Here is a 21,083-nt window from a genome sequence, read left to right as displayed (position 1 = left end):
TCAGATGGTGGGAAATTCTCTGGCTTAAATGCTTTGAAACATGCTTTTCAATTTAATACTGAACAACAACTTCCTCTGAATCTCAAATGTTTATATATATATATCTGTTGTGGTAATCATTTGTGTAAAATTATCAGCACTACTCTCTTATTTATTATTTCTCTGACAAGAGCTTTTGGCAGGAAATCGCTAAATGTGTCAATAGTTAAATTGTAGATAGAGTGGAGGGACACCAGATGTAAACATGACTGTTCATGACTACAAGAATGCACCACACCCTAACTATCAGGATTCAATGGAGACGGACAAGCACAGACTGCAGAGAGTAGAAACGCATTCAAATATGTTGATCTGTTTCATTAGGAGATTCTACAAGGCTTACTTTGAAAATATATTTTATAAGACTTTAACATACATCAAAACCATTATGGGATAAAACAATAGTGTATTTAAATTAATTTAGACTTTTTTAATACAAATTGTGAAAAACAAATGTCATAATTACATTTGCTTACATTGAAAAACTCATTACAATGAAAAATTAAAAACAAATTCATCAATTTTATTAAAGCTTCAAGCAGTAATGAACAGGCCCTTTCCTCTTGTGCACAACGGGGTATTGGCTGGACTGGTTGATGCGACTTTTGTCGTGACCATCGGGCAGTCCTCGCATGATTTGAATATGTGGCGCTGGAAATGGTATGTTGTAAATTTTGTACCACTGAGTCCACTATGTAGTGGAGTGGAAGTACAAAGTTGAATAAAATGGAAAGACTCAAGTAAAGTACCTTAAATTTGTCCATAAGTACAGTACTTAAGCAAATATACTTAGTTATATTCCACCACTGATCTTAATATTTACTCTAACCACTCACAACTTATCAAAACCATACAATTTACAGATTTTTATAAAGAGGTGGAATAATATTGAGCAGGATTGAGTTCAGTCTATTGGTCTGGCCCTCCACAACAGTCCCTGTTTCTCATGTGGCCCCTTGGGAAAAATAATTGCCCACCACTGTACTAGAAGCCCTTTACTGGAGTCCATGGGTAATACTCTCCTCCAATCGTGAGCATGCATTTATCCACCGACAATTTGCATTAGTGTAGCCAGCAAATCAAGTCATGCCTACCCAAATACGTTAGGTCAGGTGCAACAAAACTGACACTCTCCCCAGACCCTGCAAAGGAAAAGACAAGGCATCGACCCCGCCATGCTGCGAGTATGTGTAGACCACAGTGGAGATTTACTCACAAAGCCATCTTGCCAGCCATTTGTTGGATAAGGTTTTACCAGCCACACCATCCCCGAAACACATACACAGCTGTTCAGTGGATCTGATGGGGGCCGTGTGTTCAACATAGCATGCCAACACACACATTTGGCAAAGCAGATGTAACATAGTAGGGATATGGTCTGCTGGTAGCCCTACTACGGTCACCACAAAGCAACACGCAACCGGGTTGCATCGACAGGGTGGTTAGCTCAAATACTCTCTTAGCTGAGGTCAGTGCAAGCAGCAAAGCTGTCTTAAATGACAACGTGGCTACATAACATCACTGTCGGCAAACTTCATGAGGAACACCGAGGGCAAAACGGCACCACTGCTCTGATTTAACCGAATATTCTCTCCTCTAGTTAGGCTAAAAAAAACACAATCGGCACATTAGCGTGTCATTCTCCATTTAGACCAACATCAGTTATCATCAAAAATAAGCTAACTTATCAGTAACTTACGTCAAACAATCATGATAGCCCCAAAATTATTTTATGGTATTTGAATTTAATATCAACTTCCATGTTTGCTTTCTTTGGGAACTCCAAGGAGGTGAAACAATACATTGTGTCCTCCAAGTCATAGCGGACCCAAGAAAAAGTTTCGGGATGGGTTAAATGCAGAGGACACATTTCGTATATGTGTATATGTATATGACAATAAACTTAAAAACTTAAACTTAAGGAAGGCAGCCTCTTGGTCGACAGACTCGACTCATGGATTGCTAACAGAATGGTTTACTGCACGGACATTTTCACTTGCCCAATCGGACCACTGCATGAGGCATTCCACTTGCCCAAACATAGAGTTCCCCCAAAATACCCCCCCCCCCCCCCCCCGCAGGCCTGGGGGGGCATCAAAGTCCATCAAAGTCAAAGTCCAGAGTAAAAGCAGAGTCTTTCTTCTGACTTCTTGCTTTTATCTTCTTGAGAAAGGGTGCAGTGTTTGGCATGAACAGCAAACCACTCTTATCCTCACACCTATCTTGATACTTTCATTTAACATTTTTTTACAAAATGAACACTAGTTAACTTACATAGTGTAATTAATTCTTCCTTATTTGACAGCTGGGAACCACCTCAGCTGCAGAACAATACCAAACAGTTTGATATAAATCACTGAATAAAACCTGATTAATTCAAGTTAGAATGAACAAAACAATGATACAACATAGATAGACCTTGTTATCATGACACATATAGGTCTATGTAGATATATATGTGTACCTGTATGTGTAATAAATGAATGGATAAGATTAAATTTAACATTTTAGCACAAAACAGTGTCCTGGCTGAAAGACAATATAAGGAGGAGGAGAACGTCCCTCCCCCCTCTTCTAACAGACAGGATGATGGTCTGTGCTTTGGTTGAGAGGAAAGTTGCAGATAGAACATTAAACATCTAATTCACGACAGGAAACTAAACAGAATTGTAAAAGGAGTTGGTTATAATTCAAGGGCGTAGGTTTGGTCTCAGAATTGGTAGGGACACTGTCAGTGCAAACCAAAACATTTGGTTTGCAAACACTTTAAACAAATCAGGTGTTTTTTTTAACAGCAGTATTCCCTTTACACAGTAGCAGTTCTATCTCTTCACTATCTGTGCTCAGTGTGTGACTGTATGTGAAACGTTCCACTGCTGTGCAACAGGAATAACATGTTTCAGCACGTTTCAGCAAAAATGTCTGTCTTCATGACAGTCAGAGCATGTGAATGCAGCTCTACTGTTCATCAATATAATGCTGTAACTCCAAGGTAATTATGATTACCCAGCGATCAAAGAATAAAGACACTTTACCCACAATTTAGGTGTATTTTCCCTTTAACTCACGAGATGCAGGTAGCATGTTTTATACTTAATGTGAATATAATTCATACTTTGTTGGCATCTTATTCTGAAAACCGGATGTCCGTCTGAAGAAACCGGATGTTGTCTCACGTTAATGTTTCCGCTATCTTTCAAAGTCCTTCGTTCGCTCCCGATCTGTGCCGTTTGAATGCGTTTACCGTGCATTTCAGGATATAGGTGTGTTGAGCATATTCCTTATATGAGTAGCAAAGCCATGTTGAGTGGCCTGTGCAGTGATGTCACGTGGGAGGATGTTGCTGTTGAGGATGATGCTGTTGAGGATGTTGCTGTTGCTGTTGAGGATGATGCTGTTGTGCGCATGCGCAGAATAAACGGTCAGTGAGTTCCCAGACCAAAGAGACATGGTAGTCTGCCCTTTTTCTCCCGTGAATGCTAGCTACTAGGAGCTACTAGCTAACCACTTTGGTGACTGTAATAACGAAGATAGCTGCAGGAATGTCTAACGCTACAGGTTATGGGCCCAGTCAATCAGGCCAAAGGTGGTTCAGACTTTTATTCGATGGTGATGAGAAAAATTACGAGCTCTGGGAAACAAGGTTCCTCGCGCACATTGAGTTATGTCGCCTCAGAGAAGTTATCTCAGAAGACCCGGAGATAGCTGAGGATGACGAAGAAGCTCTCGCGGAAGACGAGGAAAAGAACGGTGAGGCATATGCAGAACTAGTGCAATGTCTAGACAACAAGAGCTTGTTATTGGTAATGAGGGACGCGAAACGTGACGTAAGAAAAGCACTGAATATTCTTCGCGAGCACTATGCGGGAAAGGACAAACCCCGCGTTGTGAGTTTGTATTGTGAACTTTCCTCGCTCCATAAGGCTAGCAATGAAACTATCACGGACTATATTATTCGAGCAGAGACTATATTCACATCATTGAGAAGAGCAGAGGAGCATATTAGTGATGGGCTTCAGATGGCTATGGTAGTAAAAGGACTACCTGATTCATACAAGCCATTCATCGTGTACATCACTCAGACAAGTGACACTGTAACGTTCGGCGAGTTTAAAACAAAACTGCGAAGTTACGAGAGTACTGAAAAATATGGGAAAAGTGATGTGAATGTTGAAGAAGACAACGTGATGAAGACTAGCGGGGCAACGAGGTCACGAGGAAGAGGGAAGAAAATGGACATGGCTGATGTCGAGTGTTACACGTGCGGTAAAAAGGGACACATGGCCAGGGCATGTCCTGACGGTTACCAGGTGAGAAGAGAGGAACGAAAATGGGACACACCACAGCGAGGAAGGGGACGCAGCCGAGGACAAGGCCGTGACCATGTGAAGAAAGCTGATGGAGAGACAGAGGCAGAGCATACATCTTTCTGTTTCAGGATGAGTGACTGTCCTGCACAAAGAGGAAACAAGAAGGGTCTCATGGTCGACTGCGGCGCCACAACACACATGATCAACGACGCCACAAAGTGCAAAACAGTTGACAAGAGCTTCAGACCGGAGGACCACATGATCGAGCTCGCTGACGGATCCAAGGTGAGCGGGATGGCGAAGATGAGGGGAGACGCCGAAGTCTACTTGCTGGACAGCGAGGGACGACAGGTGAAAACGAGGCTCAAGCAAGCACTCTACATCCCATCGTTTCCACAAATGGAAACGATGGGACTTTTCAGTCAAAGCAGCGACAGCCAACGGAGCTGAGGTCCGCTTCAAGGACGGTAATGACTGGCTGGTCCACAAGGATGGTACCATGTTCAAAATGGACGTGTATGGTAGGCTGTATTACCTTAGCACTGTAGAGGATGAAAATGTTGATGAAGTGTATGGTTGTCATGACATTCAAACGTGGCATAGGATACTTGGTCATTGTAATTTTGATGATGTTGCAAAATTAGAAAAGGTGGTTGAAGGGATGTCTATAAAAGGGAAACATGACAAGTCCAACCAAAACTGTGAAATATGCACACAGGGCAAGTTTACACAAAGCAGAAACAGACAGGCAGACGTTAAAGCTACAACCGTATTAGAGCTAGTACACACAGACCTATGCGGTCTGATAGAACCAGCAGATAAAGATGGATACAGATATGCAATAGCATTTACTGACGATTACAGTGGGATGATTTTTCCGTACTTTATTAAAGCAAAGAGTGACGCTACAAAAGCTACAGAAAAATTCATAGCAGATGTAGCTCCATATGGAAAGATAAAGTGCATAAGGTCTGATAACGGCACAGAGTTTACCGGGCAGGAGTTCCAGTCTTTATTTAGGAGTAACTTGATAAGGCATGAGAAGAGTGCACCCTACTCGCCTCATCAGAATGGAACTGCCGAAAGAGGTTGGAGAACCTTATTCGAGATGTCTCGATGCATGCTATTGGAGAGTAACCTCCCAAAGCAATTATGGACATATGCTGTACAGACAGCAGCTCAAATCCGCAACAGGTGCTACAGTAAGCGGCTAGAGCAGACACCTTACCGTGTTTTCACAGGAAAAACACCTAACCTATCTAACATGAAGATATTTGGCTCTGAATGCTACGTATATCAGCAGGATAAGAAAAAGCTGGATTCTAGATGCAAAAAGGGGATCCTTGTAGGCTATGACAAATATAGTCCAGCATATAACGTGTATTATCCCGAGACAGGAAAAGTCCTCAAACATAGGCTGGTGAAATTCCTCACCAAAGGTAGCGCAGACGGCCAGACTCAGACAGATTGTGACATGGGGGAAGATATTGAGAAAAGAGATACACCACCGAAGATAGTCAACCAGGGTCAGGGACAGCCTAAGGAGGGTAAAGAGTCAAATGTTGAGGAGACTGCTGAGGCAGGTCCGACCCAGACAGATAGTACTCAGAGAGAAGAGGGAGAAAAGAGATACCCTATGAGACAGAGAAAGGCTCCAGAATACTTAAAGGAGTACCAGTGTAAAGCTGAGTGTAATAATGACGAAAGTGAAAATGTAGATTATTTCTACAGAGTGGCTTATGATGTACCTAAAACACTTAAAGAGGCAATGGACTCTAAGAAGTCAAAAATGTGGGCTGACGCGATGAAAGAGGAGATGAACTCTTTGACAGAGAATAATACTTTCACTCTGGCCCCACTGCCAAGAGGCAAACAAGCAGTGGGAGGTCGCTGGGTATATGCAGTGAAAGAGAGCCCAGATGGATCTGAGACTTGTAAAGCCAGATATGTCGCAAAGGGGTATAGTCAAGTGGAAGGGATTGATTATAAAGAGACTTTTTCACCGACAGCCAACATGACCTCTGTACGAGCATTAATGCAGGTGGCTGTACAGGAGGATCTTATCCTACACCAAATGGATGTGAAGACTGCTTACCTCCATGCTCCAATAGACTGTGAGGTATATATGGAGCAACCGGAAGGTTTTGAGATCAAGTCAAAAACAGGGGAACACTTAGTGTGTAAACTCAACAAGTCATTGTATGGTTTAAAACAGTCCGGGCGGAACTGGAACATGTTACTGCATGATCACCTTACAGAGAATGGTTTTGTGCAAAATGATGCTGATCATTGTGTCTACAGCAGAAAATCTGAGAACGAGAAAGTGATTCTGTTAGTGTGGGTAGATGACTTAATCATAGCAGCGAGTAACAACACCTTACTCAGTGATGTAAAAGAAATGTTGAAGAGAAGGTTTAAGATGAAAGATACGGGTCCACTTAAACACTTCCTAGGTATCGATTTCAGATCAAAATGACTCAAAAGAGACACAGAGAAAATATTAGCGAAATTTGGAATGTCCGAATGCAAACCGAGATCCACCCCATGTGAGCAAAAGTTAAATTTTGACAGTGAGGGTGAAGTTATCGATTCGACAGGATATAGAGAGATAGTAGGTAGCTTGATATACATTATGACATGTACCAGACCTGACCTGAGCTGGGTTGTGAGTAAACTATCTCAGTACCTAGCAGAACCAAAGCAACAGCATTGGGCTACAGCAAAACACATACTGAGGTACTTAAAGGGTACTATAGATCAAGAACTACACTACCAGAAATGTGAGGAAAGCCTACTACAGCTGGAGGGATATAGTGATGCTGATTGGGCAGCCGATAAGGATGATAGGAGGAGCACAAGTGGATACTGTTTCAGCTTAACTGAGAATGGTCCAGTTATATCGTGGAAGAGTAGGAAACAGCCAACGGTGGCATTATCCACCTGCGAAGCAGAGTATATGGCACTTGCAGCCACTACTCAAGAGAGTATGTACCTTGTACAACTACTTAGAGGAATAGATAGTAGTAACCAGCATGTACCAGTCAAGATATACGAGGACAACCAGGGGGCGATAGCTTTATCTAAGAACCCAGTATGCAGACAGAAGCAAACACATAGATATAAAGTATCACTTTATACGGTCTGCACACGCAGAAGGGAAAATATCTATAGAATACTATCCTACTGCAAACATGATAGCTGATGTTCTTACCAAGCCAGTGACAAAGAATAAGTTTGAGAGTTTCAAGGGGTATTTGTTTGGTGAGTAATGTGAACTGACAGATGTAAATGTTTTTGAAGTTTTTAGAACACTGCCAGTATGCAAAATGTTTTATTTTGGAGTTATGTATTTTTGGTTTTTATTTACCACCATAGAGAGCTATACACATGTCTTTGAGTGGGAGTGTTGAGCATATTCCTTATATGAGTAGCAAAGCCATGTTGAGTGGCCTGTGCAGTGATGTCACGTGGGAGGATGTATGCCTGTGTGCACTGGGGTGCTGTTGTGCGCATGCGCAGAATAAACGGTCAGTGAGTTCCCAGACCAAAGAGACATGGTAGTCTGCCCTTTTTCTCCCCTGAATGCTAGCTACTAGGAGCTACTAGCTAACCACTTTGGTGACTGTAATAACGAAGATAGCTGCAGGAATGTCTAACGCTACAAGGTGCACTAAAGTGTAAGTGTCTGCTGAGTTGACCACGGAGAACTGAGTGTCTGCTTATTTTTTCTAACAGGCAATTAAAATGAACAAAATATTGGTTGGGACAATTGTGTCTTTCCCAAACTTTGGTCGTGACTAGTATTACATTTTTACACATTACATCTTTAATTACAAGGCCAACACTAGCTAATCACGGTGGGCGGGCATCATATAAATGCGACAGGGATTCCCTTAGCTCCCTCCTGACATCAAACGCGTGTCCCGCTTCCGGTCTGCCGGACATCCGCCGCTGTGCGGGTACGCAAGAATGCGGCAGCATTGTTTCTCCCGGTCATACTGTTCTGGTGTTATATTGGCTTTCATTGTTTTGTAGACAATCTCTGGGGCTCCCCTCGTCCTGTACAGGTGATTCACCTGCGGATCTGTCGGAGAGTCTCAATTAGGTCCTGAAGTGATTGTACTATGGTGTCCTGTTAGTGACCGTGTCTTGCTTATATAGCTGCCGGTAGCTACGCTACATGCCCTCCTCCCCCCTTCTGGAGCTGACGAATATTGCCTGATCGGTAAGGTGATTTTATTCTGTTAGTTTATATACTTTGGTGTTAATGATTATTCTATTAATTCTATGTCATCCCGTATCACAGGGGACTTTTGGTTGGGTTCGAGCGGAACGCGGCAGAAAGCGGCTACAACTAACTCGGCTTACGTTCAAGGACGCTGCTGTTTTGTTTACCGGTGTTTTACCTACGGCCGTGTTCAACTAACGGCTTTGGCCTACTGGGTTCGTCTACCCTGACCTGCGCTGTGTCGCCTACAGAGTCTGACGCTGCTATTGTCAGCACTGCGCCCCTGTCTTGTGCTGTTTGCTGTCAGCAGCACCCTTGTTTTAATGAGAACCTCTTTTTAGCCTGAGCCATTCTGTGTATTCTGACCAGGGATGTTAAGGCCCACTCTGGCCTTTAGTTTATATAAATTGGGTTACTGATCACCCCCCCCTGGCTGATCAGTTAACCCGAGCTATTTTTGTTGTTTTGTCTTTTTCATATTTTTTCCTTTTGTTTGATTTTCTTTCCTGAGAACCAGAGCCTTTTTGTAATTGTGTCCTTTGTCCCTGTAGGAGCTGCCAAGCCAAGGTGGTGGGGTTGGTGCCTCCGGGTGTTGGTGTCTCCCTTCGTGTGCTGTGTAGTTTGGTGTGCCCCTGGTTAGGAACCCTCACGTGTGGTTGTGTGTGTGAGTGTTGTGTACACGTGTGATCGGGGTGCCTCCTCTTTTGGGATCCTCACCTGCACTGGTCCACCTCGCCACTGGTAAGCCGCAGTCCTACTCCTCTTTTAGTATTTTGTGTATAAACCATAACGGTGAATTAATACTGTAACAGAATAAAGATTATTTTTGTATTGGAACCACGTCTCAGGCTAATCTGTATAATGAACCTGAAGTGTCCTCTGAATCCTGATACTGTGTGGGAAAAGTGAATCCTTAGGTGCAATTCCTAAGGTGGCGTTGTTGTGCTCTAACTATTGGCTGTCCACGTAACTTTAAACGACATTCCGTCTACCTCACGCCACACCACTATGGGACTTTGAGTATCTGACTGTTGTTTGTGCCTATGCACCGAACAGAGGTTCAGAGTACCCAGCCTTCTTTGAGTTTTTGGGTGCAGTTTTGGAAAGGGAGCCATTTGGAGACTATAGTTCTGCTGGGGGACTTCAATGCTCATGTGGGTAACAATGGAGAAACCTGGAGAGGGGTGATTGACAGGAACAGCCTGCATGATCTGAACCCAAGATGTGCATTGTTGTTGGACTTCTGTGCTAGTCATGGATTGGCTATAACAAACACCATGTTCGAGTATAAGGCGGGTTCATAAGTGTACTTGATACCAGAATAGTATCAACAGTATCAAGTATGCAGTTCAGTGCTGCAGACATTGTTCGGGGCCGTTGTGTCAAAAAGGGAACTGAGCCAGAAGGCAAAGCTCTCGATTTACCAGTCCATGTACGTTTCGACCCTCACATATGGTCATGAGCTTTGGGTCAAGACCAAAAGAATGAGATCATGGATACAAGCAGCCGAAATTAGCTTCCTTCGTAGGGTGGCTGTGCTCAGCGTTAATGACAGGGTGAGGAGCTGAGACATCCTAAGGGAGCTTGGAGTAGAGCCGCTGCTCCTTCACGTCGAATGGGGCCAGCTGAAGTGGTTTGGGCATCTGATCAGGATCTTTCCCTTTAGAGGTTTTCCTGGCACGTCCAACTGGTAAGAGGCCCCAGTGTAGACCCAGAACACGCTGGAGAGATTACATACCTCGTCTGGCCTGGGAACACCTCGGGGTTCCCCAGGAAAACCTGGAAAGGGTTGCTGGGGAGAGGAACGTCTGGAATGCCTTCCTAAACCTGATGCCCCTGTGACCTGCCCCTGGATAAGCGGAAGTTAATAGATGGATGTTTGAGATTTGGTGAACTTCAAGCTTGGCCAATTACTCTATAAAGATACATTGTATAAAGTGAGTCAGTAACGTAAATTGAATTTTGTACAGTATGTCTACAGAAGAAACATAACACATGTATTAACAGTTAAAAATAGTAAATTTGTGAATATTTTACAAATAAAGAGAAGTTGTTACTGATTCAAAATATATATACAAAATACAAGGATTAGGATATGACATTAGGGTCAATTAAAATTTCAGTTTCTCTGGGGACACAAAGATGCATTTCTGAAAATTAATATAAAAGGATTGGCCTATTTATTACCATGATTGTTTAAGTTGTATGAATTGAAATTGACCGGAATAGAAAACTAACTTAATCTAAACTTAGTCTATTGGAGAGAGGTAAACGGAAGGTCCAAAACCCACATGTCAAAGCACTCTCCCTATTACTTATGTTAGCTCTCAGCATAACATATCAATGAAGGTACATGTTATTTTCCATCAAAACTAAGTCGGATGTGTCTGTGTATTTCCTGTTACTTAGGAATGTAGTTGCTCTTAAACACAGCTACATCCCTGTGGCCACCCTCAACCCCCCCCCCCCACCTAAAACAAAAAAGGTGGGGGTCATAAAACCTTGTAGACTCTGTTCTTATGGGGGTCTTATACTTCATAAATTGGTTTGAGTGTCAAGATTGACCCCAAGTTGCAGTGTCTTATCTCTGAGTTTATCGAGGCACGTGGTAAATTGAGGGTCCAACCTCTTAGTGACCTAGGGATCCTAAAAGTAGTTTCTGGGAGAAGTTTGTCAAAATTTTAAGATTAAAGTTTTTTTTATCATTGTCATTATCCCATTTCAGTTTTTATCATCTTCCCATCATCATTCACTACATTCCTGACTATTATTTAATTATTTTTATCTTTTACTCAACTCACTTTAGGTTGATCCGAAATGAGACGCTCAACAATGGAGCTGCCTCCCACAATTGAAAAATGGACCAAGGAAGACGTCCACCAGTGGCTGATGACAGTGGTCAAAGTTCAGGAGACTTATGCCGACAAATTCTGTGAAGAGGACGTGTCTGGAGACAGTTTTGTTTTCTTTGAAAAGAAAGACATATTGGACTTGGGAATAAATCATGGTCCTGCTGTAAAAATCAAATTTTATCTAGAAAGTCTGAAAGAAGGACAACATGAATCACAGTTCCCACCATATGTGAAAAACTGGACAAAGGAGGAAGTGAACCAGTGGTTACTGCAGCATGTTAACATATATAGCAAATATGCAGAACGACTCCAAGAGGAAGATGTGTCTGGAGATTGCCTTGTTTGCTTCAAAAAGCAGGATTTTCTAGAACTGGATTTGAAAAATGGTCCTGCTGTGAAGATTCTGGCAGAACTCCATCAGCTGCGCAATAAACCAGAGCCAACACTGCAACCAATCCTTCACACCACCACAGACCAAAAAGAATTTCCAAAACCCACTCAACCTGAACTGGGTCTGGCTCAGGCCCTAGCAATCAAACAACCAAATTTCTATTACAAAACTGAATCAAAAACAGACAAAATGGTGAAAAAGGAATCTGAAAAGGCTCAGCTACCATTCCAAAAAGTTTCAGAGAAGGAGGGAATTCAGCAGCCAAAGCCACAGGACTTAGGGGCCAGGAGAAAAGGAGCTATTGTGGTAAAATCTCTGTTTTGTCATATATTAATTATTACATCCAGCATGTATAGAGCCTTTTGTTAGTGCACACAAATATATCAAACTTTCAGGATTTTTATCAAGTATGGACAATGATTACGTTGTAAAGTTTTACACTAAATATTTACTTCTGTTTCTTCCTGCAGACCACAGACATATCAAAGATCACTGTGGAGATCCAGAAAATCCTAGCCAACCTCTATGAAGCTGACCTAAAAGACTTTCAGTTCTACTTACAAGAATATGGTGCACCTGAGCATGAACATATTCCTCGAGGTAAACTGGAGGGCAAGGACATCATTGACACCACTACGTTAATGACTGACCACTATGGAAGCAAGGAGGCTTTACAGGTCACAATAGACATTCTGAAAGAAATCAATCAACGGGAACTTGCTCATCAGCTGGAAAAGAACATGGGTAAGACAACCAATGCAAATATGTATTCAATCTGGGAAGTTGCATTAATTTGAAAATACATTGTTTTTGTATTCTGCTGATAGTCTGCATTATTTCGTAATGTTTTCTATACTAGCTTGTTGACACGTACTAACTGACATATTTAATTAAGTCTTTCAACAAAGACCAAAAACACTGAAACAATGAACTGATCCCACAAATAATATTAACTTGTGTAGTCAAAGCCTGATCTTCATCCTCTTTGCCACAGAGCTCTATTGTTGTCCAACAACTATTAAAAACACATTACGAGTCGCAATGTTGCACTGGGTGACATGTTCCTTCATCACCATGAACACACACTGTAGTTTATTTTGACTCACTCCATACACACCGTCCTGCTGCCACAAATACTCACAAGAGCACCAAATGTGGATTAAAATAGTCCCCAACAAATGCACTATTTCTTTCTGTTCTTTTGATAAAAAAATATATTGACCAGAGTTTTAGAAAATTACTGTTTAAAATAAAATGAAACTATATACATCTGTGAAGTGATTTTAAAGTTTTACGTCTTAACCAGGGTTGACTCAGACAGGGTAGAAAAGTCACAAAACAATACACAGTGGTTTTACTTTTTTCATTGGATTTGGTGACATTAACAAAACCAGCCCCTAAGATGTTGTTTTGTGAGTGTCTTCTTTTACTCAAAAATGCATTTACTTTACTGTTCATACAGGTCCATTGGAACAGAAGAGTCTTTCAAAAGACGTTTTGAAGAAAGAAGCTAACCAGGGTGACAAACTTAAGAATTTGTTAACTTGTGGTGGGAACTCACTGGACAACTATAACCATTTTATTGTTGTTGTCAACAAGAGCAGTCCAGAACAAGTGCAGTACCTTAAGTTTTTAAATAAGCTGAAACTCTTTTGTGTGTTGGACTTTGACCCCAACTCTGTTGCTCCGGGTGGACTGTGTCATTCCTACAGAGAGTCAAGGGTGGCCAATCTGCATACACCATCACAGTATCAAGGAGAAACTGAATCAGTGAGAAAGAGTCTTAACCTCTACAAACAGACCAGCTGGGTCTTCTGCAATGGCAGACATGACCTTGACTGTGACTCAAACAAGGAGTTAGACTATAGGAACTGGTTTAGGAAATCTTGCAAAGATGTAGAGCAATTGGTTTCATTCATTTCCAACCCTGAAGTTCTTTTATGCGGAGGAAGTCTCATCATTTTCCTCTTACTTTCACCTGTTCACACTGAGAAAGACCCAATATTTGACATCTACAAGTCTTTCATAAAACAAACAAAAGAGGAAAGTATCATCAATATTTGTGAATCTCAGGGCATTTATGAAAAATGGCGTGAGCTTGTACAAGAAAAGTGTGACTCTGACCCACTGGGTCAGAGTCACACTGGGTCAACACATTGGGTCAACACATTGGATCAATGTGTTGGGTCAACACATTGACCCACTATCTATATATGAGCTGACCCTCAGTGAGGTCAATGGAACCATAATGGCACTGGGACCATTCAATCAGTCGTCTGAAAGGTTGCTTCCCTCTTCTGGTTCTAGTTTTGTTGTTCTAAAGCAGAAGGATGAAGACTTATTAACAGCTCTGGATATTTTGTGTCTGAATCAGTGTGAAAAAACAATTGATGAAAACAGTTCAGAGTTTCATGACCACAGAATCAGAGTTGAGGAGGAATTCTACAAAGGAGGCAAAGTCAAATGGTGGAACTTCTACTTCTGTGACAAAGACAAAGAGAAGCCATTTGTTAAACGGGACAAGTATGAAAATGTGAAGAAGATGATTAGGTCTCAGTTGAAGGATTCCAAAAACATGTGTGCTCTACTCAATCTGTTTCACCATCCAGGCTGTGGAGGTACCACTCTGGCAATGCATGTGATGTGGGATCTCCGTCAAGAGTTCAGGTGTGCTGTGCTGAAAGACAACACACTGTCAAAGAAAGAAGTTGCCATTCAAGTCAGTACGCTCATGAAACTTGAAAGTGAGAAACCATCTCCAGTTTTACTGTTAGTCGATGATTCAAAAGAAACTGAGAATCCTCACGAACTGGTGAACTGCATACATAAAGCAGTAGAGGATGGCTTAAACATGAATGTGGGTGACGCACCAAACTGCAAAGTCATCATCCTTAACTGTGTTCGTTCCCATAGCCCACAGGAGCAATACAAACAGCACAACACAGGACCAAGTCAATTCATAACTGCTTCATTGACACAAGAAGAACAGAAGGAGTTTGAAAAAAAACTCAGAGAGCTTAAAGAAACTCATGAAAAACCTGAAAACTTTTACAGCTTCATGATCATGAAGAGCAATTTTGACAAGAAATACATCAAGGATCTTGCTCGTAACATGTTGGAGAATTTTGATTACAGCTCAAAGAAGGCCAGGCTGTTTGCCTTCCTAGCGTTACTTAACACCTATGTGCCAGAATCTGAAATCTCTCTCTCCCTCTGTCAAGACTTTTTGGGGATGAAAATGATACATTGGAGTGGGGACAGCGTAATGGGCAGAATGGAGCCCTATTCAAACTTCCTCATTATTGACACAGTTGAAGACTTGGGAGGATACAAAGGAATCCGAATCCTTCATCACTCCATAGCATCTGCGTGTCTGGAAGAGTTGGAGAGAAGCTACTCTTTAAGAGTAAGTGATATCACTATGGAGATGCTTCACTGTGATCTGTTCTTCAGTGTTGGAGTTGTCAAACACAGGTTCATGCGCTCAATTCAACAAATGTTGATTGAAAGGCAGCGCAAGAAAGCTGGAGATGAGAGAGAAACATTTTCTCCTCTCATAGGCAAAATCCACAATGATCAAGGGAGACAAACTGTCCAAAAAATCTTTGTGAAAGCATCGTCCAGGTTGGTGACAAGTGCATCTATTCCTCAGGCACTGGCGAGATATCTATACATCGTGGAGTGTGACTTCCCGGAGGCTCTGCAATGGGCTGAAAAGGCCAAGAACATCAAACAACACCCCTACACATTTGATACAATTGGGCAGATTCACAAAAGTAATTTAAAATCTAACAACAGAGAAAAGCAGGAGACATCCCGCAATCCAGAAGACTTAAACACAAACATTCAAATTGCAAATTATGCTATCGCAGCATTTAAAAGTGCTCAAGAGCTGGCAAATGAAGAGGACGAACCTGACACAGAAGCTGCTGATGATAAGTCGGAAGACTACCCCAGAAAGTCATATAATGTTGCTGGCTATGTGGGTGTGCTGGATATTGCCTTCCTGGTCTTTGAGATATTGAGCAGATTGCCGTTCTTTGAGGAAAGTGACCCAATGAACAAGAGGTATTTGCAGAGTTTTCTGAAAAAATCGATCTCAATCACCAGTGTGCATAAGGAGGACAATGTCATCAACAACAGATATGTGGAGATCATCAAAGAACACAAGCAGTTTCTCCAGAGTTTAAAAACTGAAGTAAAAGAAATTTTCGAACTTCTTGTCTTTTACTTCACAAATATAAAAGCAAACACTTCTAAATCAGATTTTCGTGCAATTGTCAGTGCTCTTTTTATAAAGTATGTAGCTCTTTTTTGCACAACTTCAGAAGAAATGAAAAACGAACGACAATGCAATCCTCGTCTCAATTTGGAAATCGATATTGAAGAACGAAGATTGTTTCTTGAAGAGCAAAATGCAGATACATTTGCAGGAATTCTTCAACATTTGGACAATGCTGACAAAGAGATTGAGAGGATCACAGAATGCTATGCATTTTTGCAACAAAAACAAAAGACAAAGGAAACAATCAATTACATTTTGTCAAACATAGTTCTTTACCTTTTGAAACGAAAATCTAAACATGTAAAGAGTTACCGCTACCTCTCTGATCTACTTTTGAAAACTCTCCAAGAAGTAGGACTTCAGTATCCCTTCCCAGATCCATACTACCTGGCTCTGCTGTTACTCTGGCCAAGTCCTGGGCAGGAAAACACAGCAATTGAGACATATGTGAGAGCAATTCGAAAATCGAAACGCCTGATTTTATCATTTCGAATAAGAAACACTATTGCCCACCTCTACCTGGGGAAAGAAGAGGGACTCAAAAGGCTTGTTTCTAAACACCAACTAGATGAGAATTTTAGAGATATGCGCCGTGACACCTTGGCTCAACTTTGGCGGAATGGAGATATATTTAAAAAAGAAGCAATTATCAACCGCCTTCACCGCGTCAGTGGAACCACTGAACAAGGAGAGGTGTTTGCCAATTATGGCAAAGTGAAAATCCCTGTGCGTCCAGCTTTAATTGCTGGTATAAGAAGTGGTGCGAGCACAGAAAAGGTTACTTTCTACCTTGGTTTTGCTATTAATGGACCCCTGGCATATGATATCCAGTATGAAAACTAGGGTAGCTGATTGTACAAACAATTGCATCGGAAGTGCAAAGAGATGAACTAACTGTACAGTGAGAAAAAAATCTGTGAACTGATCAAAGTCCATGTGAATGGAACTGAATCCGTCTCTTCTCCTCAGCCTTCACCTCCCAAAAACTGTACTCCTTCTGCGGAACAGAAGGAGTACAGATGTGAAAAAAGTTCACATCTCTGTCCAATCTTTAAGCTCACTTATTGAATGACAATAAGAAGATTCCTTTACATCTCCTCGGACTTCTCATCGGAATTTCAAACACATCTCATAATGAGCATTTGATAATGAGACACATTGCCGTGTTAAATGGAACACCTGTAGCTCAATACAGCTGCATACAGTATATACTGTTCGTTTTTATATTCTTTTCATGAAATCTAATCTTTTATTAACATGTATTATCTATCTTTTGAGGAGTATTTGTTGTTTTGTTTTTGTTGTCTCTTGCAGATGTGGCATATTTGCCAAACCATCTCCTATTCATTTATTTGAAAGTGCAAATATCATAATACAGAAGTTAAGCTGAGCTCATTTTTGTACAAACAGCTGACTCATGAACTGTACCTTTTGAGAAATATGTGTGGCAGCCAGTGAGTCACTGTGATGGACTTTTAAACACACCTCATAAAAGCCCATGAGTGTTTTATAATCAGACAGATAACAGGGTTAAGTATCCTGTAGCTCATATATAGCTGCATATGTACTGTTAATTATATTCTTTTTATGCATCTTATCTTTTATTTACATTTATCATCCACTTTCTGAAGTTTTTTTATGTCTCTTACAGATGCGACTCATTTGCTAAATGTAAGCGTAGCTCATTTTTGTACAAACAAGTGCAACACAAGCACAAAATAAACTCTTGCTCATTTTCTCAAAGAAATAGAAAACCCAGCTGAGAACCATTGATCTCGCCCTCAATCATTTTTGTAGTTTTGTTTGACTGTACCCTATAACACCTTTATAAACATTATTGAACAAGTTAACGTGAAATTAATCTTGTGTGACAAATGCGTTGTTGGTTTTCTGTAAGGACAGGATTTTGCCAGAAATGGTTTGTGAACTGTAAATGTATCCGGGGTGTGACCACACAACCCATAATACTAAACTATGATTTGCTGTTTGCCCTCTCAGAGGCGGGACATCCATGTGTATGTTGTTGCTGTAAGATACTGTAATGTGAGTAAATATTGTAGATATGAGTATTACAATTATAAATGGTAAATTAATGTTATTTGACGTGTGTGTGAGCACAAATGTACTTCATGCCACATTACTGCTTGAGTCAGTGCCCAACTTCAGCCACTACTGTCAAAAGAGTCTGGACATGCCACTGATATGCATGTATAATCCTAAACTATGCAATAAAAAATATCTTATTTACAGTATTGTCTTAATTGTTGTTAATCATTGTAACCGTCACTCTGTATACATGTGTAGTATGAAATTAGTGACACTTTATAGCAGCTTAAATGTGTCAACCTGTGTATCTCTGTGAGCTGTCTACAGCTGTTCAATGTCCTGAAATCAATTTTACAGATTTCAGGCCTTGGAAAAATTATGAAATTGTCTCTATATTTATTATAACGCCAACCAAATGCTTACCTCTTACTGGATCTAAGATAAATACTTTGAGTAATCTTTTCTCTGCTGTAGGTGGGATCAGGTTTATCCCATTTGTCAGTTTTTCAAATCGGTTATTGTAACTTTGTACTCACCAAATAGCTACCGTCTTGGCTTTGTATAGTAACAAGTAACTGTGTCACGGGGCATGATGGTGGACTCAAATGCAGACCAGACCAGAAGTAGAGTGAAGTGGGAATTTAATGAACACTTAAATCAGACCATGAACTTACAGGAACACAGTGAATCCACGGACGAGACAAGAGACGAGGGGAAAATCCAGCAGAACTGAGACAATGCATGCAGACGGCGAAACGGGATAGGACAAGGCAAACGGGCAGGTAGACATGACAATGATCTGGCAGTGAGTGACTGAGAGGCAGGGGTTTATAAAGTGGCTTGAACAGGTGAAGGGAGTTAGGCTGATGCTGATGCTGAGGGAGTGACTGACAGGTAGAGTGAGGAGGGTGAAGCTACACAAAGACACACACAGAACACAGAAGGTAAAGCCTGATCGTGACAGACTGAGCCTCTTTTCTTGTTCAAACATGTGCAACTTGAAAAACTAAGCAACAGTGCACAACAGGCTGTGGTATGTTGTGGTTATTTTACAGCTATGGGGCATTGTTCGCCATGACACAAAGCGGAGGGACAACAACGCCCTGTAGGACTCGTAGGACTTGTCTGACATACTAAGTTATTCATTACTGTGAGAAACGACCATCATAACAGTATGTGAACATATCTCTTCTCAAAACATTATTAGTTGTTTGATTAATTTAATCTGAAGAAAAAAAAATATTACAATTTTAGGAAATTTACAGTTAATTTGCATATTATGTAAAAACGGAAATAGATAGAGCACATGAGAAAATCTGTGTCTGCTACATCTGTGTCTGTCACCTTGAAAATGAGATTGTCCCTACCTCCCTGAGAGTGTGACACTTTAAATTAGGACCCATGGCAAACATTTTATCATTCTATTCTATTCCATCCATTAAAACTGCATAGGCTGCAACCACGCTCTGGTTCGAGGCTGCTTCAGGTTGACTATCTGCTCGCGTTGACTCCAGGGAAGTAAAGAAGAGTCTGTTTGCAACAATTTATACAGCATCCAGTAAGGGAACCCTGCAGAGCCCTGAAGCCCCAGTCCGCAGGGGCCTGTTTGGGGGGCTTGTTTATTCAAAATGCATTAATATCGAACGTGTCTCATTTCCAAATTGCACCAACTGCACTCTCTTGGGTCCCCATTAATACACCTGCCAAGTGTTAAGTAGATCAGATGAGCGGTTGTTAACATATGTGAAGGACCAGGGGCGTCGTTTTAGGGGGGGCTGAAGCCCCCCTAAAATGTTCTTCAGCCCCCCCAAATAATTTGCCATTATTGGCTTTAAAAACAAAAACAAAAAAAAAATATTATTTTGTTTTTGGTGATGTCATTAAATTAAACTATTGTTTCTCACATGGACAAGTTATTTATAACTCTAACATGCTACATCTGTGCGTGCGTTCTGGTTTGTATCTTTTCTCCCCCTTCAAATTACAATCCAACAGCCTATCATCATACTTAACGGTATAAAGTTGACACTGTCAGGTCCATTCTCCATCCATTGTGTGCGGCCCCTTTAAGAATTAGGATTTGGGAGTGACGTGGATATGAAAGCTAGTTTATCTGTCTTTCCTTTACAAGTAGGAAAATTATTTCTCTCTCTTTATTTGAGAAAAGTTCATATTTTTGTTGTCAAATTTCACTATGATCCTGAAATTCTGTCTCTTGTGTTATCATATACTGAATGCAAGCAAAACTACAGAGCAAAATCGCACTCTTTCTGATTGAACCAATCTATGAACTGTCTGAAACAATGGATATCCACGGCCCCAAATGGGCCCTAAAAAAATTGCCAACATGCCACTCCCCTTGGGGCTAAGCCCCCCCTTTCTTTGAATCCTAGAAACGCCCCCTGCGAAGGACATACCAGCATTCCAGGTACACAACGCCAAGCGTCAACAAAAAACATGCTGACCGTGAAAAACTGATGTTTTTTTGGCAACTCATTAGTGCAGCCACCTTGCATATAAACCCCTTTTCTGTTAGAAAACATGAAGACATATGTTTGCGGGTGGAGTGTAGGTGGAGGTAGAATAAATCAAAAACATGTTTGTTAATGGTGAAGACTTTGTAGCATTGAAGTGGCTTTTTAATAAAAACTTAAGCTTCATAAAAATAAAAAAATATATCACCAGGATGAAAGTGGTTCCTTCTTTTAGCCAATCACAAAAAATGGACCAGCTTTTGGGCATAGAAGCAAAATCATCATCATTTATGTTTAGAATTTTGTTGCACAATTAAAATTTTGTTTGTGTTGATATCGGGTCCGGCCTTACTGGAATTGAGTGTCTGTGCTGTTGTGCTGCCCTCTGCTGATTGTTTCACACTACATTCAGGCTGGTTTCATAAAGATGTAAGTTCATCTGATGCACATAGTACATA

At 41.2% G+C, this 21,083-nt stretch overlaps 3 protein-coding genes across 3 annotated transcripts; all 3 read left to right on the top strand.

The window, feature by feature from the left end:
* The first annotated feature begins 3,223 nt into the window (after window positions 1-3,223).
* LOC116398725 (uncharacterized) lies at window positions 3,224-9,461 on the top strand. The gene is made up of 2 exons (XM_031875289.1): window positions 3,224-4,700; window positions 9,129-9,461. Exons 1-2 carry the CDS (start codon window positions 3,582-3,584, stop codon window positions 9,195-9,197), a joined length of 1,188 nt encoding a protein of 395 aa, XP_031731149.1. The 5' UTR covers window positions 3,224-3,581; the 3' UTR covers window positions 9,198-9,461.
* LOC116398726 (uncharacterized) lies at window positions 8,096-12,894 on the top strand. The gene is made up of 2 exons (XM_031875290.1): window positions 8,096-12,126; window positions 12,291-12,894. Exons 1-2 carry the CDS (start codon window positions 11,395-11,397, stop codon window positions 12,615-12,617), a joined length of 1,059 nt encoding a protein of 352 aa, XP_031731150.1. The 5' UTR covers window positions 8,096-11,394; the 3' UTR covers window positions 12,618-12,894.
* A 913-nt stretch (window positions 12,895-13,807) lies between these two features.
* LOC116398724 (sterile alpha motif domain-containing protein 9) lies at window positions 13,808-18,354 on the top strand. The gene has a single exon (XM_031875288.1). It carries the CDS (start codon window positions 13,901-13,903, stop codon window positions 16,946-16,948), a length of 3,048 nt encoding a protein of 1,015 aa, XP_031731148.1. The 5' UTR covers window positions 13,808-13,900; the 3' UTR covers window positions 16,949-18,354.
* Window positions 18,355-21,083: the final 2,729 nt, after the last annotated feature.

This window comes from Anarrhichthys ocellatus, unplaced genomic scaffold (genome assembly GCF_004355925.1).
Source record: "Anarrhichthys ocellatus isolate YVR2014 unplaced genomic scaffold, GSC_Weel_1.0 scaffold88, whole genome shotgun sequence".
Lineage (NCBI taxonomy): Eukaryota > Metazoa > Chordata > Actinopteri > Perciformes > Anarhichadidae > Anarrhichthys > Anarrhichthys ocellatus.
This window is presented reverse-complemented; position numbering and strand designations above follow the sequence as displayed.